General features: G+C 43.4%; 1 protein-coding gene across 1 annotated transcript in view; it reads right to left on the reverse strand.

Moving 5' to 3' along the window:
• Positions 1 to 15,908, reverse strand: part of LOC142291721 (interleukin-1 receptor type 1-like) — a 92,676-nt gene that overhangs the window by 55,885 nt on the left and 20,883 nt on the right. The window contains exons 2-3 of the mRNA XM_075336462.1: positions 5,307 to 5,449; positions 3,501 to 3,579 (exon numbers count right to left, since the gene is read on the reverse strand). Of these exons, the coding sequence (XP_075192577.1) occupies positions 3,501 to 3,579; positions 5,307 to 5,369 (142 nt within the window). The 5' untranslated portion in view covers positions 5,370 to 5,449. The remainder of the gene's footprint in view (positions 1 to 3,500; positions 3,580 to 5,306; positions 5,450 to 15,908) is intronic.

Here is a 15,908-nt window from a genome sequence, read left to right on the forward strand (position 1 = left end):
GGGCGGGGGTATCGGAGACAGCGGCGGTGGCGGGTGGGGCGATCGGAGACAGCGGCGGTGGCGAGCGGGGCAATCGGAGATAGCGGCGGGGCTGGCAAGGCGATCGGGGACAGGGGCGGGCGATCGGGGACAGCGGCGGGGCTGGCAGGGCGATCGGGGACAGGGGTGGGCGGCAACTTACCGATGGGCACCCGCAGAGACCGCTCTCCTCGGCTTCCAGGGACGGTCACAGGCCGCAGATCCACATTGATTGGAGAGAGCGGTCACAAGAACGGTCTCTCCAATCAGAGCTGGGGGCGGGTGAAGCACCGATCACCCAGCTCCAGCCAATGGCCAGTGCTACAGCAGCACTGATCAGGGCTGGATTTAAATGTTCCAGCCATTTTCAATGGCTGGAACATTACAGTGACTGTAATTGGCTGAGCGGCGTTTGTCAGCCAATCACAGCCTCTGTAGGTTTGGGGAGGAGGCACCACCCCTCCTGAGGTCAGGCAGAGGTCCCCTCCTTCCCGAATCTACCATTTAATCAAAGAAATTTGACTCCCCGGGGCTCCGGGACCGCGATTTCGCCATGACGTACTGGGTACGTCATGGGTCATTTAGCACCATGTCACCGTGACGTACCCAGTACGTCAAAGGTCGTTAAGGGGTTAAGTGGAAAAAGAAATATTTCTAAAAATATAAAAAAAACAAGTTGAAATCACCCTATTTTGCCTCACTAAAAATAACATTAAAAAAAATAAACATTTCGTATCACTGCATTCATAAAAGTATGACTTTTCAAAATATTAAGTAAATTAATCCAGTCGGTATACACCGTAATGAGAAAAAAAAAACAAAAAACAGGTTTTGTTGGCCTCAACATTGCAATAAAATTTTATCAAAACCTTATATCTACCCCAAAATGAAATCAGTAAAAACGTCAGCACTGGGAACAAAAAAATAAGCACTCACACAGCCCCATATCCTGAAAAATAAAAACGTTATGAGTCTCGAAAAATGGCAACAAAACCAAAAATTTTTCTTTTTTTCTTTTCTCTTACACATTTCTCAGAACATTTTCAAGGGTTTTCCCATGAACAAAGTTCATTTAATCAATAGATTTTGGAATACTAAAAAGTTCCACAATTGGATATGTTTAAGAAATGTCCCTGTGCTGAAATAATCTCATATGTGGCCCTTCTGTGTACGGTGTAATGGTCGTGTCTGACCGTACAAAAAACATGGTCTGATCATACTACATTTCTTGGACCGGTGAGGAAGTAAAAAAGTATACATATATCCCAGCATGGGATCGCAAATGATTCTCGTTGAAGTAAAACATTTTTAAAAAACAGGCAGGGAAGTGCTTTATCTCACAAAAAGAATCAGCTGCGATCCCGTGCTGTAATATCTGTATATGTTTTTACTTCCTCCCTTATCTCAGATTATCTCAGCAAAGAAACATTAGTTTTAAACACATCCAATTGTGGAAATTATTATTATTCCAAGATCTATTGATGAAAATGAACTTTAAAATGAACTTTATTTCTGGAAAAACCTCTTTAACCACTTCACCCCTGGGCGATTTTCCGTTTTTCGATTTTGTTTTTGATCCCCTTCTTCCGAGAGACGTATTTTTTTATTTTTCCGTCAATCTTGCCATATCAAGTCTTGTGTTTTGCAGGGCGAGTTGTACTTTTAAACAAAACTATGAGTTGTACCATACAGTGTACTAGAAAATGGCAAAAAAATTCCAAATGCGAAAAAATTGCAAAAAAAGTGCGATTGCACTATTGTTTTGGGATATTTTATTCACCGTTTTCACTATATGGTAACACTGATGTATTATTGTGATGCCTCAGGTCGGTGCGAGTTCGTAGATACCAAACATGAATAGGTTTACTTTTATCTAGGGATTTAAAAAAATTTCTGAGGTTTGTCCAAGAAAAGTGGCTCACTTTTTGCGCGATTTTCCTCAGTTATAGATTATTTTTTGCATCTCGAGCTGACGTTTTTTAATTGTACTATTTTTGCGCAGATGCTATATTTTGATCGCCTGTTATTGCATTCTGCACAAAATTTGTGACATCCAAAAAACGTAATTATGCCGCATGGAATTTTTTTGCCGCTACGCCATTTGCCGATCAGATTATTTGATCTTATATTTTGATAGATCAGGCATTTCTGAATGCGGCGATACAAAATGTGTTTTTTGGGTTTTTTTTAACCCTTTCATTTTCAATGGGGCGAATCGGGGGTGATTTGAACTTTTAGATTTTTTTTATTTTTTTTAAACTTTTTTCACTTTTTTTTATTTTACTAGTCCCCCTAGGGGACTATAAGGATCAGCAGTCTGATCGTTCATTAATTTCTGTTGATCAGAGCTTCCCAGCTCTGATCAGCAAAAATGCTGCGTTCCTGTTAGAGCCGCTGCTCTGTCGGCTGTAACAGGAACTATGTCATGATAGCAACAGGAGTCATCACATGACCCGTCGCTACCATGGCAACCCTTGGCTCCTCAGGGGCCTCCATGGGGCCGCCGATGTCGGCAAGGAAAGGCAATTTCCATGCTGTGGTCATTTTGACAGCTCGATATAAGGGGTTAACAGGCGCGGGTGGATCGTAGATCCACATGAGGGTGATAGCCGCACATGTCTGATATTCAAATCAGCAGACATGTGCAGGGATCACTGCCGGCTCACCGTAGCAGCCGGCGGTGATCACCTCTTCATGATTTAGGACGTATTGGTATGTCCTCAGCCATGAAAGGGTTAAATAAAAAAAAACCCCACAACTATGCTTCTTTGGTATCTGCATAATCATACTGACCAAGAGAATCATATTGCCATGTTAGTTTAACCATATAGTGAACATTGTAAATAAAAAAAAAAAAAAAACACAATTGTGGAATTGCACTTTTTCTTGCAATGTCAACACACTTGGAATGTTTTTACCGGTTTCCAGTACAATTTGTAGTAGAATAAATGGTGACATTCATAAGTACAACTCGTCCCTTGAAAAAAAAAACAAGACCTCATATGGCTATGTGGAAGGAAAAATAAAAAAAGTTATTCTCTTGGAAGAAGGGGAGGAAAAGAAAAAAAAATTAAAAAATCACCACTTCTTGATTTTAGGCAAGCTTTTGGGGGTGAGAGATGAATTTTTAGAGAAGATGACTGCTACTTTCTCTGTTAACATCTGACTTTTATAATAGATGGATGAATTATTTCTCAAAAGTACAACATTTTCATATGACTCAGTTTTTTATAAAGGAAAACATTTATTTGGAAAGTCTATGCTTGCATCTGTGTGGCAGATTTATATTTTCTTCTCGCCATTTTGGAGCTACTAAGTTGAGATAATGGTAATGAGAAAAGAAAAAAAAGAAGGATATATCATGATGAGTTGTTACATCTGACAGTCATATTTGCTAACCCCTATGAACTCAGCCACTCTACCTCAGCATGTTAGAAGGCAAAATCCATGTCAACCTTATATTGTGTAATATTTTCACTTACCAGCATTACCAAAGGGCAGACATGTCAACGTCAGAAGGCAAACTGTGAAGCCGAGCAGGTAACCCCACATTGTATGGACCTGTACAACATACAATAGAATACAGTGGATGAAGCTTAACGTAGCAGTTAAATACAATAGATGACACACGGTAGTAGCACTTTTTCTTTAAAATATTGATTCAGCTTTAGAGAACATTATTTGGACTCCCAGGAAATGAAAGTTTGAGTTCCTGTTCTTTTTGTCAGAAGATTAATTATAAGAACCTTGTTTTGTATAGTGGACAATAAAAAAAAAAGTGTTTCTATTTGGTGTGTATACATATCGTGCAATGTCTACACACAAAAAAAAATAGTATCCAGGATCTTCGCCTTCCTGTTTTACTTTGTGAGGCTTAGTCTGTGCTTTAGAAACCACACGGAAGACAAAAAAAAGACTACATTATTTTTACTTCCATCTCTTTCACGGGAAGTTTAAAAAAAAATTGTCAGCACTCAGAATAGTAAGGGTAAGTTCCCATAATGAGTACAGTGGAACCTTGGATTACCAGCATAATTGGTTCTGGGAGTGAGCTCTTAAACCAAGTTACTTTTATATCAAAGCGAATTTTCCCATAGGAAATTATTGAAACACAGACAATTCGTTCCAAAACCCGAAAATATTTACTGCATTTATACAAACTTATTACAGTTAGGCTATGTGCGCACGTTGCGTAACTGCATGCGTCCTGCGTCCCCTGCATAATCTATGAAGATTATGCAGGAGCCGTGCGCACGTGGCGTATTAGAGCCCAGCGCTTCGGCTGCTGCCTGAAGCGCGTGTTCTAAGAAGTGACATGTCACTTCTTTCGTGCTCTCTGCCTGCAGCCCCCACTCTGTCTATGGTAGGGGCTGCATTCAGAGCGCATGAAATCAGCTTTTTTTTTTTCATTACGGACTATTTCTGAAGCGATTTGAAGCGCACGTGTGCTGTTCAAATCGCTGCAGAAATTTCTGCAGGGACAGTATGCAACGTGCGCACATGGCCTAATACATAATGTCCTGTATTCATATAAAATTATTACAGTACACTAATACAAAATACTGTACAGTACGGTTAAAGCATAGAAAACCAATTAAACTGCAACTTACCTTACAATAAAATTGTTGGTGTGCTGGAGGTGCAGTATAAGCAAAGTGCTGTACTGGTTAGCAGAAAGAAAGTACACTACTGTATCCACAAATGCTAATTGATAAACACGCTGTATAGTATATACTGTACTGTACAATGGCATGGCAAGCTATATACAGTGCATATGTACAGAAAGTTACCTCCAGAGCGGATCAGAGTGTGGTGAAAGGATGCAAGCGGAAGTGTGCACGGTGAACATCTGCTCTTATTGCAAATTATTGCTCTTAAACCAAGTTACAAATTTGTAAAAAGCTTTGCTTGTCTTGCAAAACGCTCTCAAACCAAGTTACTCTTAATCCAAGGTTCCACTGAATTTGGTGAGTTTTTATGTTGCAGATTTTCTGCGCTTGTTAACTAAACCAGGTTGCTTACGTTTTTTTCATTGAGTTTTTGAGGTTTTTTTTTTACATAAGTTTTTATCTCTTTTTGGAAAGTTATATTTAAAATTAAAGCTATTTTGTTTTTGATACGTCCTATTATTTGGCTTTGATAAAACTGTAATGAAACAGTCGTGTTAATTACATGCATTTTTTTAATGTGCTTCTCAATCTGAAATGCGTATGTCTTTTTTTACCGGTGGATTTGCGCATCTAATGCAATTGTATGGGGAATATCCACACATAAAACAACATACTCACACGAGGAATTGACATCCTAACATTCCCGGATCCAGTTCTGCATTGGGGAAGATTTCCCGACATCAGCTATATCCTCATCTGAAGTCAATTCGCGCAGCACAGCGGTCACCTTTTCATTGCCTCCATGGGGGAATGACCAGCATCTGTATTACAAGTTCACATACATTAATTCTCTGTGGCAACACCTGTATAACATTTATTTATCTCTATTTTCCAGTACAATGTGCCTATAAAAAAGAACAGCATATGTAAGCGGGCATTTGCTGGCGATGTGGAGCGCGATAGCACCCGCCCCCGTCGTATGGCCGATATGTGGTGATCGCTGCCGGCAGCGTCACATGCACATACCTGCTCTGCAACGTCCTTGTGGCCGGCGAACCGCCTCCTTTCTAAGAGGGCGGTTCGTTCGGCGTCACAGCGACGTCACAAGGCAGGCGTCCAATTGAAGCGGAGGGCCAGAGATGAGCGGGACCTAACATCCCGCCCACCTCCTTCCTTCCGCATTGCCAGTGGAGGCAGGTAAGGAGATGTTCGTCGCTCCTGCGGTGTCACACACAGCGATGTGTGGTGCCGCAGGAACGACGAACAACATCACTAATAAGAAGAGAACAATTTTTTGTTCAAGGACGACCTCTCCGCGGCAAACGATTTTGACCGCTTTTGCGATCGTTTAAGGTCGCTTATAAGTGTCACACACTGCGATCTCGTTAATGAAGCCATATGTGCGTCACAAACAACGTGACCCCGATGATAATTCATTAACTATATCGTAGCGTGTAAAGCCCGCTGTAGGCACAGAAAATGCTCAATACAGCCTGTGGCTTAGGGCTAGGGCTACATTTCAAGGATAGAAAAAACAAAGTGCCTCTACATCACTCCAAAAATAAGACTTTGTTTCTTATAACTACATCTTATTATTTGGTAAACTGTCTATCTAGACTTGGGGGTTTGAACACTGTGTACTATGTATGAGAGACATCATTGCAGGTCGTCTTCACCCAAATACTGAGAGAAAACTGCAAATCAGAAATAGCGTGCAGGTGAGAAATGCAGGATACGGTTTATATAAGGTTCAGAAATAGTGCTGTTCAACACACACACTGAGTTAGATGGCTTTTCAAAAAGTCTTTAACACAAATGTAATATTATTGAATATTTACACATTTAGATGTAGCCTTGCAGTTGCTGGCTTCACATCTGACCAAAGATACAGCTTCATGGTGGTTGCATGTGACATGCCCGCACCGGGGCCGTGGGGCACTCGTTACTGGGCCACGGTTCTGTTCTGGGATGGGATGGATGTCGTGGCGGCAAGGCCCGCTCCCATGACCCTGGCGGTGTCGTGCAAAAGGGATAAGAGTAGGGATAATAGTTTGTGATGCCACTTGTGGTACTCTACCAGAGATAGCCGACGCTGCGAGATACGGACCGCTGGGGCAGATGGTGATGGAGCTTGGTTGGTATAGCGCTGCACAGGTAGAGCTGGGCCCCAGGGCTCCTTGGGAGTAGTAGTCTTTGCAATTGATGGAGGGACTTAATGTTGGGGTGCAGGACTGAGGATGCCTGTAATTACTGGCCATAGTTTCCTTTACCTTTTACTTGGTAGTTGATGGTAGAGGCCTGGGAGATTGATCCAGCAGGTAACGGAGGTTCGATCAGCCTGGAAGTAATCGAGGGGATCCACCTAGCCATGTGGGTTCAGAGGCCTTCCTGCTTGCGCTGTGATGTGTGGGTCCCTACGGCTTGAAGCTACACCTAATCTTTGGGTAGATTCTGGTTCTCACCCGTATGGCAGGCAGCGCAAGTTCTTTACTGGTGCCTTTCTTTTGTCACAGCTCCTGGCTCTATTATACTGCTGTGCCCCGGGCACTCTGCGGGCCAGGAGACTTGCAATCTTCTGCCATCCGGATTCTGCTGGTGGGACATTAGTACCCACGCAGCCTAGGGCTCCATTGCCCTGTTCTCTGCGCTCGGTCCTGAGGAAGCTTTTGTGCAGCTTCCTTCCCAGTGACTGTTTTCTCTCCACTCCTGACATGTTCTGATTAGCTTCACTTTCTGTATGTGTGTGTGTGTTCCTAACTCCTCCTCCAGGCAAGAATGCATAGGGAAGCTCCCCTCAAACCTGGTTCTTGAGCTCTCCCTTCTAGTCCAGAGTAGGAAGTGTTGAGTGCTGATGTACCTAGCATGGGAGATCCCCCCTTGCTTCCAGGTATAGCATAACCCCCTGTGAGGAGGGCAATGTTACTGTGGCAACCGGACCACTGGGGTGCCACACATGTTATTCCTGTGTTTCTTTCCTGGAAGTATTCCAGTTTTCTCCCCCACTCTAAAATATCTGCTCTGAGGTAAATTCACTTACTATGTAATTAATCTTAGGGGGCTATAGCAGGATGATTGCCAAGATCACAGCCATCAATGAGTCTCCCACCCTCCACACCCATCCCACAACACTACATATGACAAGTTTCCAAGCTGCACTCTGACTCCTTTGTTCTAACTTTCATTGCTCCACTGATAAAACAACAAACTGAGCTTCTACTCACCCTCTCTGTGTCCAGCGATCAGAGATGCCTTTCTGCTCCTCGGCTCCAATCTCTGGTGGATTGGCAGCAGCCAATTGCTGGGCTCACTGCCGTCTACAATGACAATGCAGCTCAACCCAGCGATTGGCTGCAGTGGTTATGGGTCTGATCACTGTAGACATGACATTATAGCTGCAGTTGATCAACATGGACTGAAGCAGATTTGGAAAGGCAAAGCTGAACCTGAGGAGTCGAGCTAGAGGTTTGTTTGTTATTTTATCAGTCTCTAATCTAGTCTAGTAAAAAAGCGTAAAAGACAATATTACAGGCAGTTATTTTTAGGTTTCTCTATTTTTGTTCACAAAAAAATATTGGGTTTTTTTTTGCCATGCTTACTGATTTGATTGTGGGGATTGCGCTGGTATGAATATCAAATATACAAGGGGTTAAGTTCAAAAAATGGGAATTTAGCTGAGCGATACAGGTGCATTCCTGACAAAATTTTGCAAGCACAATGGGTTGTAACCACAAGTCATTATGACGAAGTATCTATCATGATATGGTGAATAGCACCTTCTCATGTCAATATACAGTATGTGTCATTCCTTGCCAAGAGGTTAACGCTAAGGCTACATGGCAGCCTGTCACTCAACAACAATTCTCAGACAATTTGTGCAAAAAGGCTAGTTGTGCAACTTGTCTGCGATTTGCTGTCACGTGATTATTGTAAAACAGTGATTTGCGACAAAAATAAATATCAAAGTCTCAGATAAGTCACACAAGTTGCAGTCACATGTGGCTTGAATTGAAGTCTAACGTCAGTGAGTCTGGTGCAGTTTGCAAACAATGACTGAAAATCCAACACATTTGGAAAACAACTGTTGCAGTTGCAGAGGGTCATAGGTCACAATATGACACCATAAGAAATGAAAATAATCTGTCAGTAGGAGGAACCCTCCTAAGCGATGTACATGGGGCATGCAGGTCAGAACTGAACTTTGTCTTCTTACAAGCACAATTGCTGCAGCTCTCACAGCTCTGCTGTATTGCAACAATTTTGTAACATTGACTGGCTATGAGGCTGAGAGGAACCTACAGATTACACAATACATGTTTAAAGGGGTGGTTCACCAATATTCATTATTGGCCACAACGATATTATGTTGATAAACAAGGTTTCTCTCAAATACCTTGTGTTGCCTATAGTGCCTGTGAGTGGCGCTATTGCAGACCGCTCTTACCCATTGCCTGACCCACAGGCTCCATGACCTCGGGTATCCGTTGATATCACATCAACTTCCTGCTCACTTGTCATCACTGCAGCCAGCCCCAGTCTCCGTGAGTGACAGGGTTGTGGGCGCAGTTTCCCCCGCTCATCACAGCCCAATGTCACAGCGCAGCACCTCCATATTCACTCCTCCGCTGCAGAGCGCGCAAGCCGGAGACACGCTCGGCGGTGATGAGTAGTGAAAGAAGCGGTCTAGATACTCTGGAGGAGCCGTGGAGATCCACAGCTCAGGTGGGAAAATCTGTCCGTAAGATAACTAATAGTGGTATATGCCAAAAATCTGGCTTTTATGGATAAGTGGCAAAAAGAAAGCCATTTTTGAAAGCAAGCCATAAGAAGTCCCATTTGCAGATTGCAAAAAGCATTAAATGGAACACCGCTTGTGGAAGAAGGTGCTCTCGTCAGATGAGAACAAAGTAGGAGATTTTGGGTTAATTGCAAAATGCCATGTGTGGCAGAAAACTATTACTGCATGTCACTCTGAAAACACCAATCCCACCGTCAAACATAGTGGTGGCAGTATCATTCTGTGCAGAGGTTATTCTTCAGCAAGGACAGGGAAGCTGGTCAAAGTTGATGGGAAGATGGATGACGCTAAATACAGGGCAATCCTTGACAAAAAAATGTTAGCAGCTGCAAAAGGCTTAAAACTGGGGCTTAGGTCCAGCAGGACAACAACCCTAAACATAATGCCAGAGCTGCAATGGAATGGTTTAGATCAAAGCATGTTAATGTGTTTAAATGGCTCAGTCACAATCCAGACCTAAATCCCATTGAGAATCTGTGGTAAGATGTGAAAATTCCTATTTATAGATGCTCTCCATCCAATTTCATGGAGCTAGAGATATTTTGCAAAAAAGAATTTCAGCCTCTAGATGTGCAAAGCTGGTATACACATACAACAAAAAACTTGCAGACGTAATTGTAGCCAAAGGTGGTCCTAGACACTATTGAAGTATTGACTCACGGGGGGCTGAATACAAATCCACATCACAATTATCAGATTTATAGTTTTAACCTGTTTAGAAAACCATGTACCATTGCCTTTACACTTTACAAATACTTGCTACTTTGTATTACCATACCATATAAAATCCCGGAAAAAAAAACATTTAAGTTTCGGGTGTAATCTGAAAAAAATGTGGAAAAGTTCATGGGGTATGAATACTTTTTAAGGCACTATATGTCCTACCCATAAATGTAAATGAGCTGTTAACATCTAAGAAAAACATGGATTTCTCTGATATAAGATATTGGAACCCAGATATTGAGGTACCATTTTATTCAACTTACTGTGATCTACAGTATTCACAAAAGTGAGTACACCCTTACATTTTTTGTAAATATCTTTTCATGGGACAACACTGAAGATCTGACACTTTGATACAATGTAAATAATCAGTGTACAGCTTGTATAACAGTGTAAATTTTGTGACCTCTAAATAACTGGACACACAGCTATTATTGTCTAAACTGCTGGCAACAAAAGTGAGTACACCCCTACTCCTTCAGACGATACACCGCACACTGCATGAAATTGTTGTGCATGTCAGTTGTCCCAGAAGGAAGTCTTTTCTAAAGGTAATGCAAAAGAAAGCCTGGAAAAGTTTAAATCAGGCCCCTTTTGCTCCATTGAAAATAAAACAATAATAATAATGTAATAATAAAAATACACATATTTGGTACCACAGAGTTCAGAAATGCCTGGTCTATCAAAATATAAAATCAATTAATCTGATTGTTACACATTGTGGTGAGAAAAAAATAAAAAGGCCAGAATTAAGTTTTTTGATCACTGCAACATTGCATTAAAATGCAATAAGAGGCGATCAAAACAGTGCATCTACCCAAAAATGGTATAATTAAAGATGTCAGCATAAAATGCAAAAAATTAGCTGTCCCTGAGCCCCAGATCCCAAAAAATGAGAATGCTACGGGTCTCGAAAAATGGCAACAAGTGTTTTTTTGTTATTTTTTTTTGTTTTGTTTTTTTTTTTGTCTTTTTACAAACTCCTTAATTTTTTAACCACTTAGATAAAAGTAAAACTGTACATGTTTGGTGTCTACAAACTTGTACTGAACTGGGAACTCATGTTGCCAGGTCAGGTTTTCAAAGTAGTGAGCACGATAAATAAAAAAAACAAAAACAATTGCGTAATTGCACTTTTTGCAATTCACAAACTGGAATTTTTTTCCCATTTTCCAGTGCAATATGGGGCAGAATGAATGGTGTAAGTCAAAAGTACAACTTGTCCCCCAAAAAACAAGCCCTCATATGACCATATTGACAGAAAAAAAAAAAGTTATGGCTCTTGGAAGAAAAGAAGGAAAAAAGGAAAATTGCCGGACGATGAAGGGGTTAAAGGCTGGGGCACACTATCGTATAGCATCAGATGCGATATGCTAACGTCTCTTGGCTCAAACTCTGCTGTGAGCGTGAACTAAGTGTCATTCACGGTATCTGATTCTGATGTTTCACATGCACCCATAGACTTATATAGGTGTGCGTCAGCTGATATACACTTATAGGGCTCTTCTCCACTTGCAATTTCCATGTGTGAGTGCGATCCGCAAAAAAAAAAATTGGATCGCACTCGCACCAGTGTTAATCAATGAGGCAGTGTCCTCTTGCTAAATTTTTAACGGCATGACTCGTGCTCTCGGTGAAATCGCAGCATGCTGCGATTTGCACCGAGTCTCAGCTCTCACACCCCCATGCATTCCTATGGGAGCGAGAAAAAAAATCAGAATACGGGTGGCATGCGCATGTCATACAGATGGCATACGCATGACACACGGATCCTTGACACTTGCATACCGTGTCAGACTGGCTACCGGAGGAATCTCCAGTAATACCAGTCCTGGCCGCGGTTACATGCACTGAACTGCAGAGCTGTCGCCTGAGCTCCGGAGTGCAACCTGGACTGAACAGCAAGCGCCGAGTGATTGATTCCCCGGTGATTGCTGTTCAGTTCAGCACAGCTGCAGACAGACCGGGCTGCATTCCGGAGCTCAGGTGACCGCTCCGGAGTTCAGTGCAGGTAACCGCAGCCAGGACTGGTATTACTGGAGATTCCTCCGGTAGCCAGTCCGACGCTGCTTGCATAAACACTCACATAGCAATCGCATGACGCTCGCATGTCATACGGATGCTATGTGAGGAAAAAAAAAAAAACATTGTATGCAGACCACACGCAGGACACTCGACTCACATTTGCAGCCGAGTATCGCAGGGATTTTATTAACGCAAGTGGAGAAGAGCCCATACACAAAAGGGTGCTTTACACGCTACGACATCGCTAGTGATAGCTAGAGATGTCATGCGCGATAGCACCCGCCCCCGTCGTTCATGCGACATTTGGTGATCGCTGCCGTAGCAAACATTATCGCTACGGCAGCGTCACACGCACATACCTTTTCAGCAACGTCGCTGTGACCGCCGAACAATCCCTCTTTCAAGGGGGAGTTGCGTTCAGCGTCATAGCGACGTCACTGCGTCCTCACTAAGCGGCCGCCCAATAGCAGAAGAGGGGCGGAGATGAGCGGCCGAAATATACCGCCCACCTCCTTCCTTCCTCATTGCCGGTGGACGCAGGTAAGGAGATGTTCGTCGTTCCTGCGGTGTCACACATAGCGATGTGTGACGCCACAGGAACGACGAACAACCAGCGGCATGCACCACCAACTATATTATGAAAAGGAGCGACGTGTCAACGATAAACGATTTTTGACGTTTTTGCGATCATTGATCGTCGCTCCTTGGTGTCACACGCTGCGATGTCGCTAACGGCGCCGGATGTGCGTCACTAACGACGTGACCCCAACGATATATCGTTAGCGATGTCGCAGCGTGTACAGCGCCCTTAACAGTCGCAGCATGCTGTGATTTTTTGCTCATGGCCGCTCAAAATGAGAAAAAAAAAATCACAGATCTGTTCTGCCTCATTGAATTATATTGGTCAGACTGCGATGCGAGATTTCCTAGCATTGCACTCGTCTGATTCATTCGCTTGAGTGAGCGAGGCCTAATCTGCACAGGATGTGATATTATAAAAGGGTCAACTAGTTTGTATGTGCTGTGCAGTCTCCATTTACTCAGCAATTATGGAGTACTTCCAGAAAATCTAAGGCACACAAGTGGAAGAGTTGCCTGTGGGAACTAATGACATAAATGCATCCTTGTTAAATATGCCTTGAAAAAATTAAAGCTGCAGTCTGATTACGGTAGTTTCCATATATTCATGCAATGGATCTAACGGTGATAATATTGTTACCACTATATCATACTTGCCAAGCGTCCCATAAGACAGACACATAAAAGGGGATTTTTGAGAATAGAAAAAAAAAAATTGTAAAAGGAAATGTCACTATACATAAATTGCTTAAAATTTATAATTAGCAAATCAAAATTTGTCTATGGACGTAATTGCTGCAGAATTAAAACGGACACCACCTTGCTACACTGATTGAAAAGTGTTCTTAGAATGTTAGTACAGATGAAGGTTTGCTTGTAAAGTAGTGAGCTCTGACCCCTCCCTTCATTTGTAATAAGATATGTTCCCAGTGTATATTCCAATGTAATACTGGCGATACCAAGGAAGATGAAGAAAGAAGAGACTGCTCACACTGCTGTACAACCTGTCTATTTGATATAAAACTAGGGGAGCAGAGGTAAGAAGAGGCTGCTCACACAGATGTCCACCATATCACTCACATTTAATACTGGAAATATCAGGTGTGCTGAAGTAAGAAGAGGCTGATCACACTGACATACATAGTATAGGTATCTCCAGGTCACTATATAAGTGTGGATAGTGGGGGCTACAGTAGTTGTCTTCACGGGGGCTACAGTAGTCGTCTTCACAGGGGCTACTAGGCCGCAGCACAGCTGGTCTTTAAGCCCTTGGGACACAGTCACTCATTCGCTGAGGCAATAAACTGGACTGGTGTTGTATTTTCCAATTCCAAACTTTTACTGATTTCTGCCATCACTGCAATTCACTTTCACAAAAATTCCTCTCTGCTCCTGCACCCTAAGGGCGCCGTTTTTGACCCCAGCGTGGTTCCTGTGGGACTTCATTACTCGATATACTCTTCTGGCTGACTGCACCTAGCTCCTGTGACTCCTTAGACATCACCAGGTCCACTATCCCTGGCGCCACACCTGGAGAGCTCACTGACTGCTTCCACGTTGGCTGTCACCCTATCATAAGGCTTACTAACCGTCTGTCTTCTGCAAAAAAATTGTGAGATCGCTTCTACTGAACACAGCCGCTGATCCCGTTGTCCGGATTCTGCCCCAGCGGGGCTCACACATGTGCCTCGGACCGCAAACGGGAGGGAACCTGAGGGTCATCACAATTTACTCTTTTGGGGCTCTTTCTTCTTGCTTCCATTGAGGGACTCTTCTACTCACTTCTTAGTAGCTTGACTTTTTATCTACCTCTCCCCTCGCTGAAGTTAACCCCTTCCTAACCAGGAGTCCAGGGGAGCAGTACCTTAGGTCACACTGCCATCTAGTGGCCCCACCACACACAATGGGAATCTTAATTAACAATACATCAGGACATGTAATGAGACACTTCTACAGGGGGTGGCTGAGCTTGGTACCCCTACATCTCCAGTAGAACTTTTACTGCACATGCTCACAGGCACCTGTCTGTTTTCCATTCTAGTCAATATGATGAGGTGTTGTTGGACGAGATATATAGTCAGAAGTTATTAGGTAGAGAATTTCACAGAACACTCAGATGAGTTAATGCAGAATACGAGTTTATTTACACTGTAGACATTAAAATGGCCCTGAATTTAGTAGCAGGAATGCCTTTGTTGCATGACTCCGGAATGTCTGACTGAAGGCCTGTGACCTTCCCCAACAACACCCTACCCCCTAGGGTTCTTATCTAAAATAAACACAAACACTGTGTGACGTTGGAATATAAAGGCCACAGCAGCCCCATTTATTCATAACATAAACATCAGCCATGTAACAATACAACTCTTCATTGAAGAACCCGAAAAGGAAGGGGGGGGTACCTGAAGGTTAACCAAAATGTTCTTTGCAACATCAGCCTGTCTCCTGACCCTCAGCCGCAACACACCGACTCGAGAGCCCAAGCCAGATGTTGCCCCCACTACATCCCGCTGAGACTCAACCCAGCAAGGACCCGTTTACCAAACAATTGCACCGCTAGAGGTAACCCGCTCCGGCACTGGGTTCCGTCCTCTCCTCTGTGCAAACCCCCACCTTCAGACACCCCCCTCCTTTCCGCCGCTGCGACAAATACGATCTTCCTTCTTTTCTTCATCGATGTCGAATCCACAATTAGGGCGGGCGGGCGGGAACGATTCCAGTCACGTCCAGGTAGGAATGGCCCACCCCCCTCTGACCTGCCCTATATACGACCCCCTATAGCCACCACCCCCTGACCAATCACACTGACCCCTGATCCTAACTGCCCCTTAGCACCACCCCCAAATTTCGCGCCCAAACTGACTTTCTCCATTAACCCCTTATTAACCCTATGGCCTGGCATCCCTCCTAGTCATGTAGCCCTCCCTTAAGCCCCTTCGGGTCAGCAGTCCGGGCTCTTCCTTGACTCCGGAATGTCTGACTGAAGGCCTGTGACCTTCCCCAACAACACCCTACCCCCTAGGGTTCTTATCTAAAATAAACACAAACACTGTGTGACGTTGGAATATAAAGGCCACAGCAGCCCCATTTATTCATAACATAAACATCAGCCATGTAACAATACAACTCTTCATTGAAGAACCCGAAAAGGAAGGGGG

This window comes from Anomaloglossus baeobatrachus, chromosome 2 (assembly GCF_048569485.1).
Source record: "Anomaloglossus baeobatrachus isolate aAnoBae1 chromosome 2, aAnoBae1.hap1, whole genome shotgun sequence".
Lineage (NCBI taxonomy): Eukaryota > Metazoa > Chordata > Amphibia > Anura > Aromobatidae > Anomaloglossus > Anomaloglossus baeobatrachus.